At 43.7% G+C, this 18,223-nt stretch overlaps 1 protein-coding gene across 1 annotated transcript in view; it reads right to left on the reverse strand.

Moving 5' to 3' along the window:
* Positions 1 to 18,223, reverse strand: part of MGAT4D (MGAT4 family member D) — a 168,154-nt gene that overhangs the window by 71,770 nt on the left and 78,161 nt on the right. Inside the window, exons 4-6 of the mRNA XM_040331296.1 lie at positions 17,674 to 17,807; positions 14,285 to 14,331; positions 5,989 to 6,102 (exon numbers count right to left, since the gene is read on the reverse strand). Of these exons, the coding sequence (XP_040187230.1) occupies positions 5,989 to 6,102; positions 14,285 to 14,331; positions 17,674 to 17,807 (295 nt within the window). The remainder of the gene's footprint in view (positions 1 to 5,988; positions 6,103 to 14,284; positions 14,332 to 17,673; positions 17,808 to 18,223) is intronic.

Raw genomic sequence — 18,223 nt, forward strand, 5'->3', positions numbered from 1 at the left:
TCCCCTGCCCTAGCTGAAAAAAAGCATCCCCACAACATGATGCTGCCAACACCAAGTTTCAGGGTGGTGTGTAGTGTTAGTTTTCCACCGCACATAGCATTTTGCTTTTAGGCCAAAAAGTAACATTTTTAATCTCATCTGACCAGAGCATCATCTTCCACATGTTTGCCGTGTCCCCCACATGGCTTCTCACAAACTGTAAATGGGACTTCTTATGGTTTTATTTCAACAATGGTCAGATTTTTGGAGTGCAGGACGAATAATAGTTGTCTTGTGGACTCCCAAGCTGCCCTGATTGATGGCATCCCCACCCCTCCACAGCTCAGCACTCCAATGAGCGCTGAGAAGTAGAGCAGAAGCTATGCAAGGCAAGTATGAATAAGGGGGAAAAAAAAAAAAAAAAAAAACATACTTCTCTTTTTTTTTTTTTTATATATATAATTTTTATTTTCAATTTCAAAGTATATTGACAGTTGAACAGTACAACATAGCCAGAACAAACTGGGGGAGAGAGAGGGGAGGGAAACAAAAAAAACGGAGGGGAGTGGAAAGGTGGGAGGGGGAAGGGGAGGGATACCGGGAAGGGATACCGGGACGGGAACAATAAAAAAATATATATTAAACATACATCTCAGCAGGGAGAAAAAAACCTCTATATAAAAAGTGGGCAAGGGGGCATCCCGCCCGCCTCGGAAATTCGATCCATGTGGGCAGGCATCCCCCCCAAACTGGTGAGGGGTAGGGTGGCCTAAAGCCCCTACCCGTATGCAAGTGCAATCAGAACTCCCATACTGATACTAATAAGCATCTTAAAACAACCAGAGGCACCCAGGACAGTCAAAAAAAAAAAAACCTGAAGACCATCCCGGTAGCCCCAAACAAGGCTGGACACCTAAGCATCCCATGCCGGTAAAACAATAAACATTACAGACAAAAATTACAGTAGACAATCACGAAAAAAGGAAAGGGACAAGGAAGATAGGTCAGATGGGAAACAAGAAAGAGAAAAAGAAAGGGGGAAGAAACCAGGAGAAGCGGAAGCATACAAACCAGCTCTCATCGGTGCAGTTGATGAGATGTACCCGTAATCAGGAGGTGTCCGGGTTAGTCAACTGACGGTGCGCCTGAACGAGCCTCCCAAAGGAAGGATCAGCAAGGGTCAGTAATGCCACATCTAAACTGAACGAGAACGTGGTTGTGTCGTGGATGTGAGCCTTCCATTCTGCCCAAGTTAGATCAAATTGTTTATGGGTGTCCCTGCAGTCAGCTCTCTGCCTCCATGATCTCCCCCACCTTCCCCAACCAGTCCTGTTCCCTTGGAATATGCAAGCTTTTCCAATGGAGTGGTATGAGATGTTTTGCTGCATTGAGGAGGTGGGGGAGAGCACTTTTTTTATAACGAGACAGTGGTATGGGGGGGAAATGGAGCAGGAAATGTTTAGGCAGAGCTGGGATATCCACACCCAGGCCATCATAGATGTGTTTGCCAACCATTTCCCAGAACGGCCGGAGCACCAGGCACTCCCACCAAATGTGGAGGAACGTGCACTTTTGCCCGCATCCCCTCCAGCACACATCAGGGGGAGTAGGGAAAATTCTGGCCACAGTAGTGGGCACTCTGTACCACCATGACAATAGCTTGTAGTTGTTTTCTTGGGTCTTAGAGTCCACAGAGCTCGAGTGAGTGAAACGGTATAAGTGATGAAGCTGTTCCCTAGTGAAGTCAATCCGTAGGTCGCTTTCCCACTCCCTGATAAAGTGGGGCGTAGGGGTAGGTGCCGCAGCCTCCAGCATCCCATATAGTGCCGAGACCGCATGGGGTAGAGGGTCCGCAAAGACCCACATGTTTTCGAATTCCGTCTGAGTGGTTCTAATCTGCGCTAACTTGTGGCTTTTAGCTATGAAGGTCTCTAGCTGGCGGTGTCTCCAGAAATCAAAGGGGAAGCTGCCAAACCTCTCACGTAAGGTGTCGAGTGAAAGCAAAACGCCCCCCCTCCGTGAATTTCGTCAAACTAAAAGTTCCGTCGTCTACCCAAGTACCAAGGGAAGCCCTCAGCTCCCCAGGAGCAAACCATGGGAACCCATATACCGGCGCCAAAGGAGACGTCCTAGGCGATGGGCCCAGGCTATCGTTCAGCTTGTCCCACAACCTCAAGGAGTGGGTTGTCAGTGGAGACACCCATTCCGAAAGCCCCCTGTCATCTGTGGGAACCCAGGGCGCATAAGACAAGTCCCGTCCCGCCATCGTATTCTCTAAAGGGACCCACAGCTTAAGGGACGTATGAAATTTCCAATTCAGAATCCATTGCAGTGCAATCGCTTGATAATATTGGGGGATGTTCGGTATGCCCAGGCCCCCCCTGAGTTTAGACCTTTGTAATATTGACATTGCCAATCTGGGTTTCTTGCACCCCCATACGAATTTGGTAAAAAGGCTGCAAAGATCCGCGAAAAAATGTTGTTTCGGTAGGTGTATAGGTACCATTTTTGTAAAAGAAATAGGATGCGGGGCAGCACGGTCATTTTTAGAATATTCGTCCGGCCAACCCAAGTGAATAGTGCTCTGTCCCACGTCTCAAGGTCCTGGGTGATTTTCTTAAAGGGGAGTTCCAGCCATTTGTATGTTTATTAAAAGTCAGCAGCAACAAAAAGTGTAGCTGCTGGCTTTTAATAAACAGACACTTACCTGCTCCAGCGCTCCAGCGACGCGCCGGCCGGGGCTCCGCTCCTCTCCCCCCCTCCCCGGCCGGCGTCTTCATTCTCAGTGTGGGCACCCGGCCGTGACAGCTTTCGGCTTCACGACCGGGCACCCACTGCGCATGCGGCGCGGCGCCGTGTAATTGGCCAGGAGATCGCCTAGGACCTGTGACGTGTCCTAGGCGATCGCCTACAGCAGCCCCTTCCTGTAGGCGATTAAGCTTAGTCGCCTACAGGAAGGAGGAAGTGGGACAGGAAGTCCCACTCTTCCTGAAGCCCCCCCAAAAAAATTACATGCCAAATGTGGCATGTAAGGGGGAGAGGAGTGGGTTAAGAGGAAGTTCCAAATTTGGGTGGAACTCCTCTTTAAGGAGGGGTATGTAATTGAGCTTATATAAAGAATCATGGTGGCACGTAAGCTGTATCCCCAGGTATTTCATAGAGGAGGTAGGCCACTTAAAAGGGAAGGAATCTCTCAGAGAGGACACCAAAGCATGCAGGACAGTGATCGGTAGTATTTCGGATTTTGTGAGGTTTATTTTGAAGTTGGAGACCTCCCCATATGCGGTCAGTTCCCGCATCAGGTTCGGCAACGAGACAAGAGGGTCAATGACATGAAAAAGTATGTCGTCTGCGTATGCACATAGTTTATGTTGAAGGGAGCCCGTCTGAACCCCCCTGATGTCCTGGTTTGTTCTGACCCTCTGCAACAATGGTTCCAAGACCAAACGCAAACAGGAGGGGCGAGAGCGGGCACCCCTGTCGCGTGCCGTTCTGGATGGGGAACACCGCGGAGAGGACACCGTTTACCTTAACCCGAGCTGTAGGGGACACATATAGAGTAGAGATCCAACGTAACATATGTGGGCCTAAACCTGTTTCCCTAAGGACCGCGTGAAGAAAATCCCAGTCCACGCGATCCAATGCCTTCTCCGCGTCAGTGGACAAAATCAGGTAGGGAGGCATCTGATCGCGTGTGTGCGCCCAATGAATGAGCTTTAGGGCCCTGTTGGAGTTGTCCCTAGCTTCCCGTCCCACTATGAAGCCAGTCTGATCGGCATGTATCAAGTCGGGGAGAAGATGTTTTAGTTGATTAGCCAGTATTTTAGAGAAGATTTTGAGGTCAGTATTTAAAAGAGATATTGGCCTGTAGCTCTGCGGTTGGGTGGGGTCCTTGCTATCCTTTGGGAGCACCGTAATGTGCGCCAATGAGGTCTCCTGAGGGAGGCCGCCAGCAGTCGCCAAGGAGTTAAGGAGGGCACAAAAAGCGGTCTGTAGTTTGTCAAAAAAATTCAAATAGGCCCTGGTGAAACCGTCTGGCCCAGGGCTTTTGCCAGAGGGCAGAGATTTGATAGTGGTCAGTAATTCAGCCGGGGTAATAGGATGTTCTAGGTCCATCACCTGTTCTGGGGAAAGGGAAGGGAGCCTGAATGAGGAGCGGTACTTGGCGATTTTAGTCTGGTTGAGAGTCACTTCTGCCGGAGAAGAGGCAGAGTCCAGGTTTTACAGAGACTCATAATAGTCTCGAAACAATGAGGCAATTTTCGAGGTATGCTGAGCTGGCTCTCCCCTAGGGGACTGTAATTTGTGCACATGGGCCAGGAGCCTCTTCTTCCGAAGAGCACGAGCCAACAACCGGCCACACTTGTTGCCCTGCTCATAGTATGTATGAGCCATATACCGCAGCTTGCGATTAATTTTGCGATCAAGTAGTTTTAAGAAAAGCAGTCTAAGTTCGTTAAGTCGGCTAAGTTCATCCGGACCCAACGTCCGTATATGGCTGAGCTCAGCTTGCCGAAGCGCCTGCAGTACTCGCTGGAAGTCCGCCTGCCTCTTTTTGTTAAGTTTGGCACTCCATGCAATGAAGGTGCCGCGAACCACGGCCTTGTGGCCCTCCCATAGAATGTCCTCACTGACCTCACCATTCATGTTTTCAGTAAAATAGTGTGTCAAGGTCTCCTGTACCCCCGCCACCACCCCCAGATCGTCCAGCAGGTTTTCGTTCAGTTTCCAAGTCCTGACTTTGGCGAGTGCCTGAGATAAAGAAAGTGTAAGAGCCACCGGGGCATGGTCAGATATGTTAATTTGGTAGATAGTTGCTCCCAGAAGTAAGTCCAGGGAGTCCTGGTCTACCAGTAGTAGGTCGATTCTAGTGTATACTTTGTGGACGCTAGAGACGCCGATGTGTCCAATAAGGGGTCTGGACTGATGTTAAAGCCATACTTCTTTTTTAATGCTCTCCTTGCCCACCCTGTCAGTTTAGGTGGACCGCTATGTCCTGGTAGGTTTGCAGTTTCGCCATACTCTCCATTTTTGGATGATGGATTGAACAGTTCTCCGTAAGATGTTCAAAGCTTGGAATATTTTTATTTTTTATAACCTTACCCTGCTTTAAAGTGATACTAAAGGATAGTTTTTCTTTCTTAAACAAACATGTCATACTTGCCTCCACTGTGCAGCTAGTTTTGCACAGAGTGAACCCAAACACCGACTTCTGGGGTCCCTCTGTGGCTCTCGTGGCTCCTCCCTACATCAGATAAACCCCTAGGAGAAGCGCTCTCCCGGGGGGATTACCTTGCAGGCGCGCTCCTAAGTCATTCATTCGGCATCCATAGACGCCGAATGTATGACTCGGCCCCGCCCCTAAGTGCGTCATTGGATTTGATCGACAGCAGCGGGAGCCAATGGCTGCGATATCAATCTATCCAATCAAGAGCCGGGACCCCGTGGAGAGAGGAAGAGGCCGTCCCTGCTGAGCGACTTCCACGGCTCAGGTAAGTAAACGGGGGGGGGGGGGGGCCTGGATGGACGGTGACTGCCATAATTTTTTTTCACTTCTCAACTTAATTCCTGACCTGTCCGGCGTGTTTCTTGGCCTTCATGATGCTGTTTGTTCACCAAGGTTCTCTGACAAGCCTCTGAGGGCTTTACGGAACTGCTGTATTTATACTGAGATTAAATTACACACAGGTGGACTCTATTTACTCATTAGGTGACTTCTGAAGGCAATTGGTTCCACTAGATTTTAGTTAGGGGTATCAGAAAAAAGGGGGCTGAATACAAATGCACACCACACTTTTCAAACATTTGTAAAAAATGTTGAAAGCCATTTATCATTTCCCTTCACAATTATGTGCCACTGTGTTTATCAATCCCAATAAAATACATTTACAGTCGTAATATGACAAAATGTAGAAAATTTCAAGGGGCATGAATACTTTCAAGACACTGTACTCTTTAGGGTAAAACAAAATTTCTATTTCAGTAAATGTATAAATTGTTATGGAGTACCTCACTCTCTCTTTGGAGTCTCCAAAGGTTTCCTTTACATTGGAGAACTCTGGATAATAGGATGCTGGCGGAGAAATAACCTCAAGGACACCAGACTGGATTTCACGGGGGAAGCTGCAAAGTAAAGACACAAAATTAATATTTGATGTTTCAAGGATGTGTGGATGGAAACATACACAGCTGAATATTTTAAAGGGGCAAACAAAGCTAGGTTTACAGATGTTAAGCCTGATAAATAAGGCCTTGACAATCTATTAAAATCTCAGCCTATTTAATAAAATATCAGTTTGCTTGCTTACAGTAATGAGGTGCATGACAAAACTCTGTACATGCTATTTTTGCATTTAAAACATGAAAGCTCTAGTAATAGTGATGGTTTCAGTCATTCAGAATTACTTTTAGCAACGTGAATGGAGATTCCATCATCCATTCAGAATGTGGCTTTGTACGCAAATATCATAAACAAGAACCAATATGGTCATGATCTTTTGTGGTTGCTCTTCGTTAGATATTTAGCTGTGTGTACCTGCTGTCAGTTTACCATCAGCATATTCTCTGGTTTTAGTTAAATTTTACTTTTCGTCCACTGATCATTTTCCCCCAGTCAAATCTGTACTGGTCTTTAACCACTTAACAACCGAGGACGTAATTTAACGTCCTCGACTTTGTGCGGTGATATCTGAATGATGCCTGCAGCTACAGGCATCATTCAGATATCACTGTCTTCAGCCGCTGATTCTGTGCACGATAAGAATGATCAAAGCAGCTGTTCCACCGCTTGATCGTTCTTCTAGGCGGCGGGAGGGGACGCCCCCCCTCCCGCCACCATCCGGTGCTTCCCCAGTCTCTCCTGTGCCATCGGGGGCCCGGAGAGCGAATCGGCCGGCGCTGCCTGGAAAGCATAGAGATGTCTGTTGACCAGATGGTCACCAGTCATCTCTATGACCGTAGAAGGCTCGAACGCGACATTATGACGTCACGCCCGGTACCCGGAAGTAAACAAAGCCGCAATTGCGGCTGTCGGCATGTGATCAGTGAATTTTTTTCACCGGTTTTATGCTTGTAAGCCTGGGGGAGAGATGTGGGGTCTTATTGACCCCACATCTCTCCATAAAGAGGACCTGTCACAGTGATTCCTATTACAAGGGATGTTTACATTCCTTGTAATAGGAATAAAAGTGATCAAAGGAAAAAAAAATGTAAAAAAAAGAAAGTGTAAAAATAAAAAAATGAAGTAAAATTAAAAAAAATTTAATAATTTTTAACGCCCCTTTTCCCGAACACGCATGCAAGTCCCGCCCACATATGTAAACGCCGTTCAAACCCCACATGTGAGGTATCGTCACGTGCGTTAGAGCGTGTGCAACAGTTCTAGCACTAGACCTTCTCTGTAACTCGAAAATAGTAACCTGTAAAAAAAAATGTAAGCGTCGCCTATGGAGAATTTTACGTTTGGCGCCATTCCATGAGTGTGCAATTTTAAAGTGTGACATGTTAGGTATCTATTTACTCTGCGTAACATCATCTTTCACATTATACCAACAAATTGGGCTAACTTTACCGTTTTGTTACTTTTTCATTTAATTAATTTCCCTAAAAAAAAGGCGTTTGAAAAATGATTGCGCAAATACTGTGCGAGAAAAAAAGTTGCAATGACCACCTATTTTATTTCCTAGGGAGTCTGCTAAAAAAAAAATTATAATATATATATATATATATATATATATATATATATATATATATATATATATATATATATATATATATATATATATATATATATATATATATATATATATATATATATATATATATATATATATATATATATATATATATATATATATATATATATATAATGTTGGGGGGTTCTGATTAATTTTCCAGCAAAAAAATTGTGATTTTTACATGGAGAGAAGTGCCAAAATAGGCCCGGTTGTCAAGTGGTTAAAAGAAAAATGGATTCAGATAAACTGTCTAAAACTCCACCTCAGTGAATTTACTCAGGTGTGAAATGGTTATTTGCATGAAAAGAGTATTCAAAAAGACACTGCTACGTTGCCTATGCAGAGCAAGGCGATTTTGTTTCTGCATAGGGCATTCCCATTACCTATAAAATCAGGTTACCTGTGCTCCATTGCAGCTTCTTGCAACTGCATAGTCACCACTGAAATCAGTTTCACCAGTGACCAAGGATTGTCTGCTAGGTTTAGTCCCTGTCATAGAAGCAGTTCCAAGTTCCCCTATATCAAGAAGGGCTGGTTATTTGCACTGGCTGCAGACAGCTGTGAGGCCTCGTACACACGACAGAGATTCTCGGCAGAATTCGCCGAGAAACTCGGTCAAAACCCGGATTCTGCCGAGAATCTCTGTCGTCTGTACAGTTTTGGCTCGATGGAGCCGCCGAGGAGCTCGACGAGAAAATAGAGAACATGTTCTCTATTTTCTCGTTGGCCGCGTTGTTCTATAGGAGAAGGCGGCCCGCCGAGCTCTTCGGCGGCTTCATCCCAAAACGAGACGAGGAACTCGACGTGCCAAGCACGTCGAGTTTCTCTGTCGTGTGTACGAGGCCTGAGAGTACAGGCAAAGCAAATAAGAAGTCAGGGGAAGCCCTATGCAGAAACAAGATCCGTTTGGACAAGGTGACTGTGTAGCTGTTAACTGCCTTATTTTCTCTACTCTCTCATTTTATCACCACCTCCAAAAAAATAAACTCTGCTCTCGCCAAACACATGACTGAAACTCAGGTAACACCAGTCTCTGGTTTGCATAGTTTACGAGGCATTAAAGTATCTCTTAAATGCCTGTGCAGCAAATTTATTCGATTTTGGAAATCTGAAAAATCCATTTCCATCCAATCTCCCCAAAAAAAAAAAAAAAAAAAAATCTAATTCTAGAAAACCTTAAAATCTGTAAAGTGCTCTCTCCAAACCCATATAATGTATATCAAAGAATCTATACTTTGCTCCTTTGTGGAGATATTGAAATGTGTAATTGCTGTGATGTCATCACAGAATGTCCTGCAGACTAATCACTATTGGGAGCTGGTTGGAGGGCTCAGACGAGCATCCTACTGTCTTCCTGCTCATGTAGGTGACCATGGCGAGGCCAACCCCCAAGAGCCTGCATGAGTGTGAGTTGCTGCTGGTGTAGGTGGGTACATCGGCCACTGCATGTTTGGCAACAGAGGAACACAGAAGTACCCTGTCATCACTGTAGCATCAATCTGGGCAGCAGAACTGCTGCACTGGGGCCTTGCTCAGGACAAAGTATCATGAGTGGTTAGGCAACAAGCAACTGCAGGACTCTGGTCACTCTAGAAGTTCAGAGATAAGTGTGGATGAGCAGAGCAGGGCAGGGAGAGGGGCTCTGCATGCTGAGCAGTATGTTATACACTCCTGAGCACTGCACTCAGTATGCAACATTCTTCCTATAACTGTGCTGTGTCAGTTGGGCTGTACGTGGCATATACTCTCAACCACTGAACTCTGTATTGCTCTGCGCTACATACTCCTAATCAAAGTGCTCACTGTCTCAGCAGTTGTGCATGCAGGAATAAAAGTTATCTAGTCACTCAGCCCAAGTGACAAGATGACTTTATTCCTGTGCATGCACAACTGCTGAGACAGTAAGCACTTTGATTAAGAGTATGGAGCTCTGTCCTGAGCAAGGCCCCAGTGAAGCAGTTCTGCTGCCCAGATTGATGCTACAGTGATGACAGGGTACTTCTGTGTTCCTCTGTTGCCAAACATGCAGTGGCCAATGTACCCACCTACAACAGCAGCAACTCTCTCATGGGGGTTGGTCTCGCCATGGTCACCTACATGAGCATGAAGACAGTAGGATGCTCCTCTGAGCCCTCCAACCAGCTCCCATTAGTGCCAAAATGTAAACTGAGTTAGGCAGGTTGAGCTTGCTTTTTTTATATTGCACTTTAATTCCACTTTAGGCCAAGTCCACCTTAAAGACTATTGCCTAGATTCACATACCTTGCCGCAACTTTGCGGCAGCGTAGCTTAAGGCATTTAGGCTACGCCGCCGTAAGTTAGCGAGGCAAGTACATGATTCACAATGTACTTGCCCGCTATGTTACGGCGGCGTAGCCTAAAGCGGGCGGGCGTAAGGGCGCCGAATTCAAATGTGTGTAAGGGGGGGCGTGTTTTATGTTAATAAGGCTTGACCTTACGTTTTTGACGTTTTTAATTTACTGCGCATGCCCTGGGCGCCTACAATTCCCAGTGTGCATTGCGGCTAAGTACGCCGCACGGGCCTATTGATTTTGACATGGACGTAAACAACGTAAATCCCGATTCACGGACGACTTACGCAAACGACGTAAAAATTTTGAATTTCGACACGGGAACGGCGGCCATACTTAACATTACTATTCCATGTAGAGCCAAGCTCTAACTTTAGGCGGCCTATCTCTAACGTAAACGGCCTAAAAGTACTGCGTCGGCCGGGCGTACGTTCGTGAATCGGCGTATATACTCATTTACATATTCTACGCCGATCGCAATGGAAGTGCCACCTAGCGGCCATCCGAAATATTGCAATCTAAGATAGGACGGCGTAAACCGTCCTATCTTAGATATGTTTAAGTGTATCTCTGTTTGAGCATACGCTTAAACATAAGTCGGCGTAGATTCTGAGTTAGGTCGGCTTATCTACTGATAAGCCGGCCTAACTCTTACTGAATCTACTTATATGTTACATACAACCATGTTTAGGGTGTATCATGTGATGTTTTACATAAATCAAGGGATGCTTCTCCCTGCAGCTTTCAGTTTTAGTTTGAATTCAGTGCATCATCCATTTAAAGGGATCTGTGAATGGAAAAACAACATATTCCATCCGCCACCGCAGCACAAATCTTAACGAAGCACAAGAGTGATGGCATCATCACACTCATTTGCAAATCAAAGAAAATATATTATACTCGCTGGCAATTTCTTACTTTCGCCAGCCCTATAACAGACCTCCAGTACAGACCTGGGGCTTCGGTAAACCATGCAGGAGCTTGTGTATTGCATCCGTGATGAACTGGTCCCTTTTGCAAGGCTCTGCAGGCTTCAATTCACAAATGGAAAAATGCATTTTTTTATTTTAATTACTTGGTGTATTCTGAAGATTTTGCAAAAGGTGTATTATGCCTTTAATTTACAGTTCTTCTTTAACCACTTCAACCCCGTAACCGTGCATCCTCAGGTTGAAGTGGTTATACCGGGATGATGCTTGCATTTGCAGGAATCAACCCAGTATCCAAATTTTCAGCCGACGACGGGATTTTCATGTAGAAGTGAACCGAGCGGCTATACAAGTACTCAATCACTTCTAAAGGATGCAGAAGGGGGGCCCCCTCCCGCTGCCTTTACATGGCTCTGCAGTGCAGTTGGGGAGCTTGTTACCCATCACTCAGTGTGTTTGTCCACTGAGAGAGGAGGAAGGTACATCCGTACCCGCATCCCCTCTATAACGTAAGAAACCGAAAGCGACAAGGATTTCGTCACTTTCGTCTTTGGTTTCACGTTTACAAGCCCTTACCGACATGTAAAACAGCCGATCAAACCAATCTCGGTTTGATCAGATGCTTTCAGGGCAAAAGGAGAGATCTGGAGTCAAAAAATCATCTTTTATATTTTATCCCCAAAAAATTAAAAAAGGCCATTATGTTGTGTTTTTGTGCACTAAATTTCATTACAGTGTATGTTCTACAAAAAAATTGCAATTTAAAAAAGACTGCACAAATATTATGCAACATAAAATATTGCAACAATTACCATCTAATTCAAGGTTTCTGGTTTAAAACAATATTTAAAGTGGTTAAACTACTTTCACATCTTCATTCCATTCCCTCTGTGTTCTAATCCTGTGTCCCTGTGAGTGATTTATAAAGAAAAGCTTGCTATACCTATAGCACTTCTCAGAAATCACATGATCTGCTGGCTTTCTTCTTTCCCTGTCTGATAGATGCAGCAGGCAGGGCAGAGATTCCACGCTGAGATCACTCAGAGGAGAGAGAAAGCTAGTCGATCATTGAGAAGAGCTGTAAAATTAGGTATAGTAGGCTTTTTTTTTTTTTTATAAATCACTCACACAGGGGCACACAGGATTAGAACACAGAGGGGATGGTATGAAGATGTGAACGTTATTTGAGCAGCAGGAGCTGAGGGGGCAGGCACTGTCAGAAGCGGACAGACAGAGAGGGGAGGGGGAGAGAGCACAGAGGAGACAGATAGCAGGCTGCGTATGAGGAAGGCACGTAAGGATTACTCCAGTGTCAGGGCTCAGCAGCCCTGATATATCAGAGTCAGCGTAAAGGGGGGAGGGTATAGCTAGGCAGGATCAGCCAGGTGTTACAGGGGGCCAAATGACACAGCACACGCACTGTGCTGTATAAAATGCTTTAAGGGAACAGGGTCTTTATTTTTTTGGTGTTAAACGCTTTAATGTTTGAAGGGGGTTCCAAGTAATTTTCTAGCAAAAAAAAATGCTGATTTGTACATGTATATGAGCAATATCAAAATTGACCTGGTGGCAGGGTTGCCAACCTCAGGCAGCATGTTTTACTGAAAAAACATGGAAAATTTACTGGCGGAGCAAATTTTTCACTGGCTACCTGAGAAATTACAGAAGTCCTATTGAAAACTAACAGTGTATATTTGAATAGTTTAACCACTTCCATACCGGGCCTATTCTGGCACTCCTTTCCTACGTGTAAAAATCATAATTTTTTTGCTAGAAAATTACTCAGAACCCCGAAACATTATATATGTTTTTTTAGCAGACATCCTAGGGAATAAAATGGTGGTTATTGCAACTTTTTATCTCACATGGTATTTGTGCAATAATTTTTCAAATGCCTTTTTTTGGAAAAAAAACGATTCATGAATTAAAAAGAAAAAAAAAACTGTTAAGTTAGCCCAATTTTCTTGTAGAATGTGAAAGATGTCAAGTAAATAGATACCCAACATGTCACGCTTTAAAATGGCGCACACTCATGGAATGGCGCCAAGCTTCGGTACTTAAAAATCTCCATAGATTTTCGCTTACACGTCGCTTACATTTCTTTTTACAGGTTACCAGTTTAGAATTAGACCCCTTTCACACTGAGGAGTCTTTTATAATTTTTTATTTTAATATATACATTTTTATACATTTTTACATGTTTTTTTAATCACTTTTATTCCTATTACAAGGAATGTAAACATCCCTTGTAATAGGAATCTATCGCGACAGGTCCTCTTTATGGAGAGATGCAGGGTCAATAAGACCCCGCATCTCTCCCCCAGGCTGTAAAGCAGGAGATCGAGAAAAAAAATTCACCGATCTCATGCTTACTAGCCACGATCGTGGCTTTATTTACATCCAGGGCCCAGGTGTAACGTCATAGTGTCGCGCCTGGGCCTCCGACCTACGGTCATAGAGATAACTGGTGAGCTTTGGCTGGGGTTGGACTTTAACTGTTGTGCTGACTTAGGCCTGGTTCACACTGGTGCAACATATGCTCCGACTTTGGGTGCACATGTCGCATGACGTGCATAAATCCATAGTTCCCCTATGAGAGCCATCTTACCTGGTCCGACACCAGTCGGTCCTAGTTTGAAAAAGGTTCCTGCACTACTTTGGTCCAACTTCAGCCCATTCAATATCATTAAAGTCAAATTATCATCTTAAATGATCCGACTTTGGCTGGCGACTTGTGCTCTGAGGAACCTCGTGGCATAATAAAATACGCATGCCCCCCCCCCCCCCCAAATTCATACCGGACTCATGCAGCCTGGCAGTTCAGGAAGGGGAGGAGGGGGGGCAGAGCAAACAGTAGTTTTCTTTTTGGGATAAAGTCTTTACATAACTAAGTAAAAGCTGATCATTTTATTCACCCTTGCCAGTGTTAAGTGATTTGTCTCATTTATGTAAACTGATACATTCTGCTAGAGATTTTGTGCCGTGAAAAAACAACCAACCTCTTCTGGCTCGATTACCATATAAAAAAAAAAGCCAAAAAAGGAAACGAACACAATCACCACATCTAGGAAATGGTAAGCTGCAATAAAATAAAATATGTTTGCTTCTGGGTTTAATACTACTTTAAGCATGGTTGCCATTTACAATTATTTAAATAAATTCTCTTAAATTAAAAAATATTAGTTTTTAAAAATATGTAAAACCCCATGTGACTACACTAATTTACCAATGAAACCTACAAGCTGATCAGCAATCATTACTAATCGCGGTTCTCTATATTCCCCCCCTCCCCCAAGTATAATTATCCAAGTCAAAATTATGTTCTTACCTGTTTTTTATACTACTTGCAACATCATTTACATACTGGGCATTCACCTGAAATAAGGCAAAAACACTGCGTTATTTTATTTGTCACCATTCATGATTTTCTTGGAAAATAACGGTCTATACACAAAATTCTCCTGAGCTTCCTAGCCGTTACCATTTCACTATTAAGGTTTATGTTTTCTGAATGTTCTAGCCACTGCATGCGTATTGAATATCAGACTGCTCCCACAAATGACATACAACATTAGACTCAAAACGCACAGCCTTATTTTATTGAAAAAGGCTTAAACTTGTCTGTTGGTGTCTGGTTTTCTGTTTTTAGGGAACATTATAGATGCCCAGGGCTCCAGCCATTAGCTCAAAAAGGACTGCATTAGAATTTCAGTAGGTCAAAGCAAAAAGCTTAGGGGGCTAAACAAAAAAAAAAACAGGAGGAGCTTGGAGAAGATCGTTGTACTAACTATCTGATGTTAGTACAGCCGTGCCAGAACACCCCGGTTCTGTCGAACAGGCTGGTGTACACACGGGCCAAATAGTTTTTCTGTTGATACACAGTGTGTACCAAGCTAAAAGGAGAAGCAGCAGTAATGGACTTATCGCTCTTGTACTCTGCTTTCTACTTCTATCAGCAGTTTTCTTGCCAGCACATGAACCGATTGGCTCCTTGTATTGCCTTTTCCTCCCAAACTCCAGCTCTCCCATACAGAGAATGCAAGAGGCTAATGCTAGGTCAAATTCATGTGCTTACACAGATTGCATAAAATAAAAATGCATTAATAAATTACAGAGCTGCATTAATGTTAGGATTTTATATCTGCCTAGAGGTCAGCCTTAAAGCGGAGTTCCACCCATAAAATTAACTCTACATAAATCCACAGCATTCTCCTTTAGCAACAACAAAAAAAAATTTTTACCCACTCTAACTGCTGTTGCTATGGGGTCCCTTCTATTCTGCGACTTACGGTCCGTGGTGATTGACGTCATTTGCCTTGGCTCCTGGGAGATGTGCGTCATCATTTCCCAGGAGTCAGTGGGCAGCATCAAGCGCTAGCATCGTGACATTAAGAAACCAAAAATGACGCAAGCAAAGGCCACTACCTATCAGAATATGCAACTGAAGGGACGTTGCGTCGTGGCCATCTTGGTACACCTGCACTCATCCGCAGTAAGCCTAGAGTTTAGAAGTCGGCAAGAGGACATCTTTATACACCCACCAGAGTCTTGCTTTTCACAGTAAACTCAGCTTATATAGTGCAATACAGAATATATAAGCCGAGTTTACTGTGAAAAATAACTGTTAAAAGCAAGACTCCACTGGGTGTATAAAGATGTCCGCTTGCCAAATCTTTCAACTCTAGGCTTACTGCGGATGAGTGCGGGTGTACCAAGATGGCCGCGATTCAACGTCCCTTCAGTTGCATATTCTGATTGGCATCCAGCATCACCTTATGCCGGAAGAGACTGCTAGTGCCCACAGTAGCGATGGAAGCGCTCTGCACATCAGGAATAAACAGTAAGTCATCTAAAAAAAATGGGAATTGAGCGGCGATGTGTTAAATGGCATGTATTTAATGTTTTAATAGTGTAAAAAAAACGGATTACTTAAAAAAAAATCTGGGTGGAACGCCGCTTTAAAAAAAAAAAAAAAATCTAACCTTTTTTCATTGAGATCCTTATTATATGGTTGTTTTATTTGTTTAGTGTAAATGAAAAAATGTACAATAGGCTGCATTGTTAAATGCCATGTTTCAGAAAAAAATATTGCGACGTGAAATTGTGGTTAAAACTTGTGAATTACTGCATCAAAAAATGTAGTCATACAATACCAGACAGACATTCTCTTTCTACTTATTTGTTACCAAATGTTGCAATCTCAAGGAGGAAAAAGTGTGCAATTCAGGGATTGGCTTAGCCTTCGTTGCTTTATTTAGTGCTTTATTCTTCTCTTTGCTGCCAGGATGCTTTGTTGCCAGTCATAACATTTCATTAAATAATACTATTAAGGCCTCATGCACACTGGAAGTTTTTGGACGTTTTTAGAGCAGCTGTTTTTTAGGCAGTAGATGTTTTTTTTCTACAGTCATTAAACTCTCCATCATGTTATCCTATGTGTCCATGCACACATAGACTTATCGGCAGTTTTGGGTAGTGGTGTATTTGAGCAGTAAAAAAAAAATGAAAAAATCCCAAAACTAGTGGGTTCTGAGAGACGATAAACGCTCAAAAATGTCACAGCGTTTACCGCTTTTGATCCATTGAAAAAAAAAAAAAAATTTCTCTTCAACAAAAAAAATGCTAACGTGGAAAAACGCTAAAAGATGCTATTGCAAAAACATTGAAAAAAAGCTGAAAAAAGTTGAAAAACTCACTGCAAAGCTACTGGCATTTTTAGAACGTTATTTTAACGTCCAGTGTGCATGAGGCCAAAAACGGAAGATATAACTGAACAAAGCTGGCATATGCCACACAGATTTTTGTTATAAATAGAACTTCCTGGCTTTTTACTCTAAATTTGCTAATGAGTCCAGGAAGGGAGAGATGTTAAAGATAAACACTAGATGGATTAAAAAAACAATTAACTAGCGTAAATTATTAAATTTGATTTTCATCTCTTAATCCCCTGCAAAGCAGCACTGTAGGGGGGAATGTTAGCCCCAATAGCCTATCAAGTGCCCTGCATGCACAAGAAGCATCAGAGAGTTGCTGCTCCTTCAATGTCCAATCACAGGCTGAGTGCAAGAACGCAACAAGGCTGTATCTCTTACTATGCCAACTAGCAGGGCTGTGTATATTTCTGGGCTGTGTGGACAGAAATACAGATATTTTGTTAGGTACAGGTGATCATATATAGTATATATTTTAACAGTGTTTCAAGCTTTGAAGGTTCACAAAGGAGCCTTCTACAGGATCCATGCCCGAGTGTGGCTAATTTTTGTAATTTTTCTTGGCCACCAAGATTTGGACTACTGCAAAATGACTCGAGAACTTTGAGGATGCCACTCAGGCTGTGGGAATCCCAATCAATAAACTGAACCACTGTGAGTAAAGGCTAGGACAGAGCTTGTTCCGACTCCAGATAATATGTAAATTGCCTTCCGTGTACATTGCTAACCGCACATCTCTGCAAACTCCAGGTAGGTAACAGCTTCAGCCCAGGCTCCAACCAGGCCACGCCCCCAATGCATTTAATTTCACCCGCAGAATTTAATCATAGGGATACCCATGAATAAGCTCCAGGAGTGGAGTGAAATCAGTTGGGGGCGTGGCCTGTCTGGAGCCCAAGCTAAGGCTGTTACACTTTCGTACCTGAGGTTTGCAGAGATGTGCAGTTCATATGGACATTTTCTTTCCCGTCCATATTAAAAACCACAACCCCAGGTTATCCCTCACCTCTGCTATAAACACTACGACAACACAATCATCTTTTTCGCTTGCAGACATCTCTGAGAAGACGGAACTCAACGTGTCCAACAAGTAACTCTGTTTGTCTCTCTTCACAGTTGGGATCCCAATCACAATGGACACTGTATTTAGAGAAAAAAAAAAAAAAAAACAATATGCATATTAAGAGTGCGTAAAGCTTTACATATTACGTAATTTGCCCATCTACTGCCAGCTTAAATGGTACCTGTGAAGACAGTAACATGGTAACTATCAAATTGTATTTATAGGGGCTGACGATTGGTCAATTACCTGAAAAAAGTTTGCTGGACAGGTGTTGAGACCTAAGATTTCAGTGAGCTTGCACTTTTAAAAACAATGGTCCTGACGCAAAATGCCAGAGATGTGGGAATGAAACGGGAGACTTAATACACATGGTTTGGAGGTGCCCCAAGCTATATCGGTATTGGAAAGAAATAGTAGAGAGGATAAATACTGTGTTTGGGACATCTCTGCAGCCAGAGGTCAAGACGTGTGTACTGGGTCTCTTGGAGGGTAG

Source organism: Rana temporaria, chromosome 1, assembly GCF_905171775.1.
Source record: "Rana temporaria chromosome 1, aRanTem1.1, whole genome shotgun sequence".
NCBI lineage: Eukaryota > Metazoa > Chordata > Amphibia > Anura > Ranidae > Rana > Rana temporaria.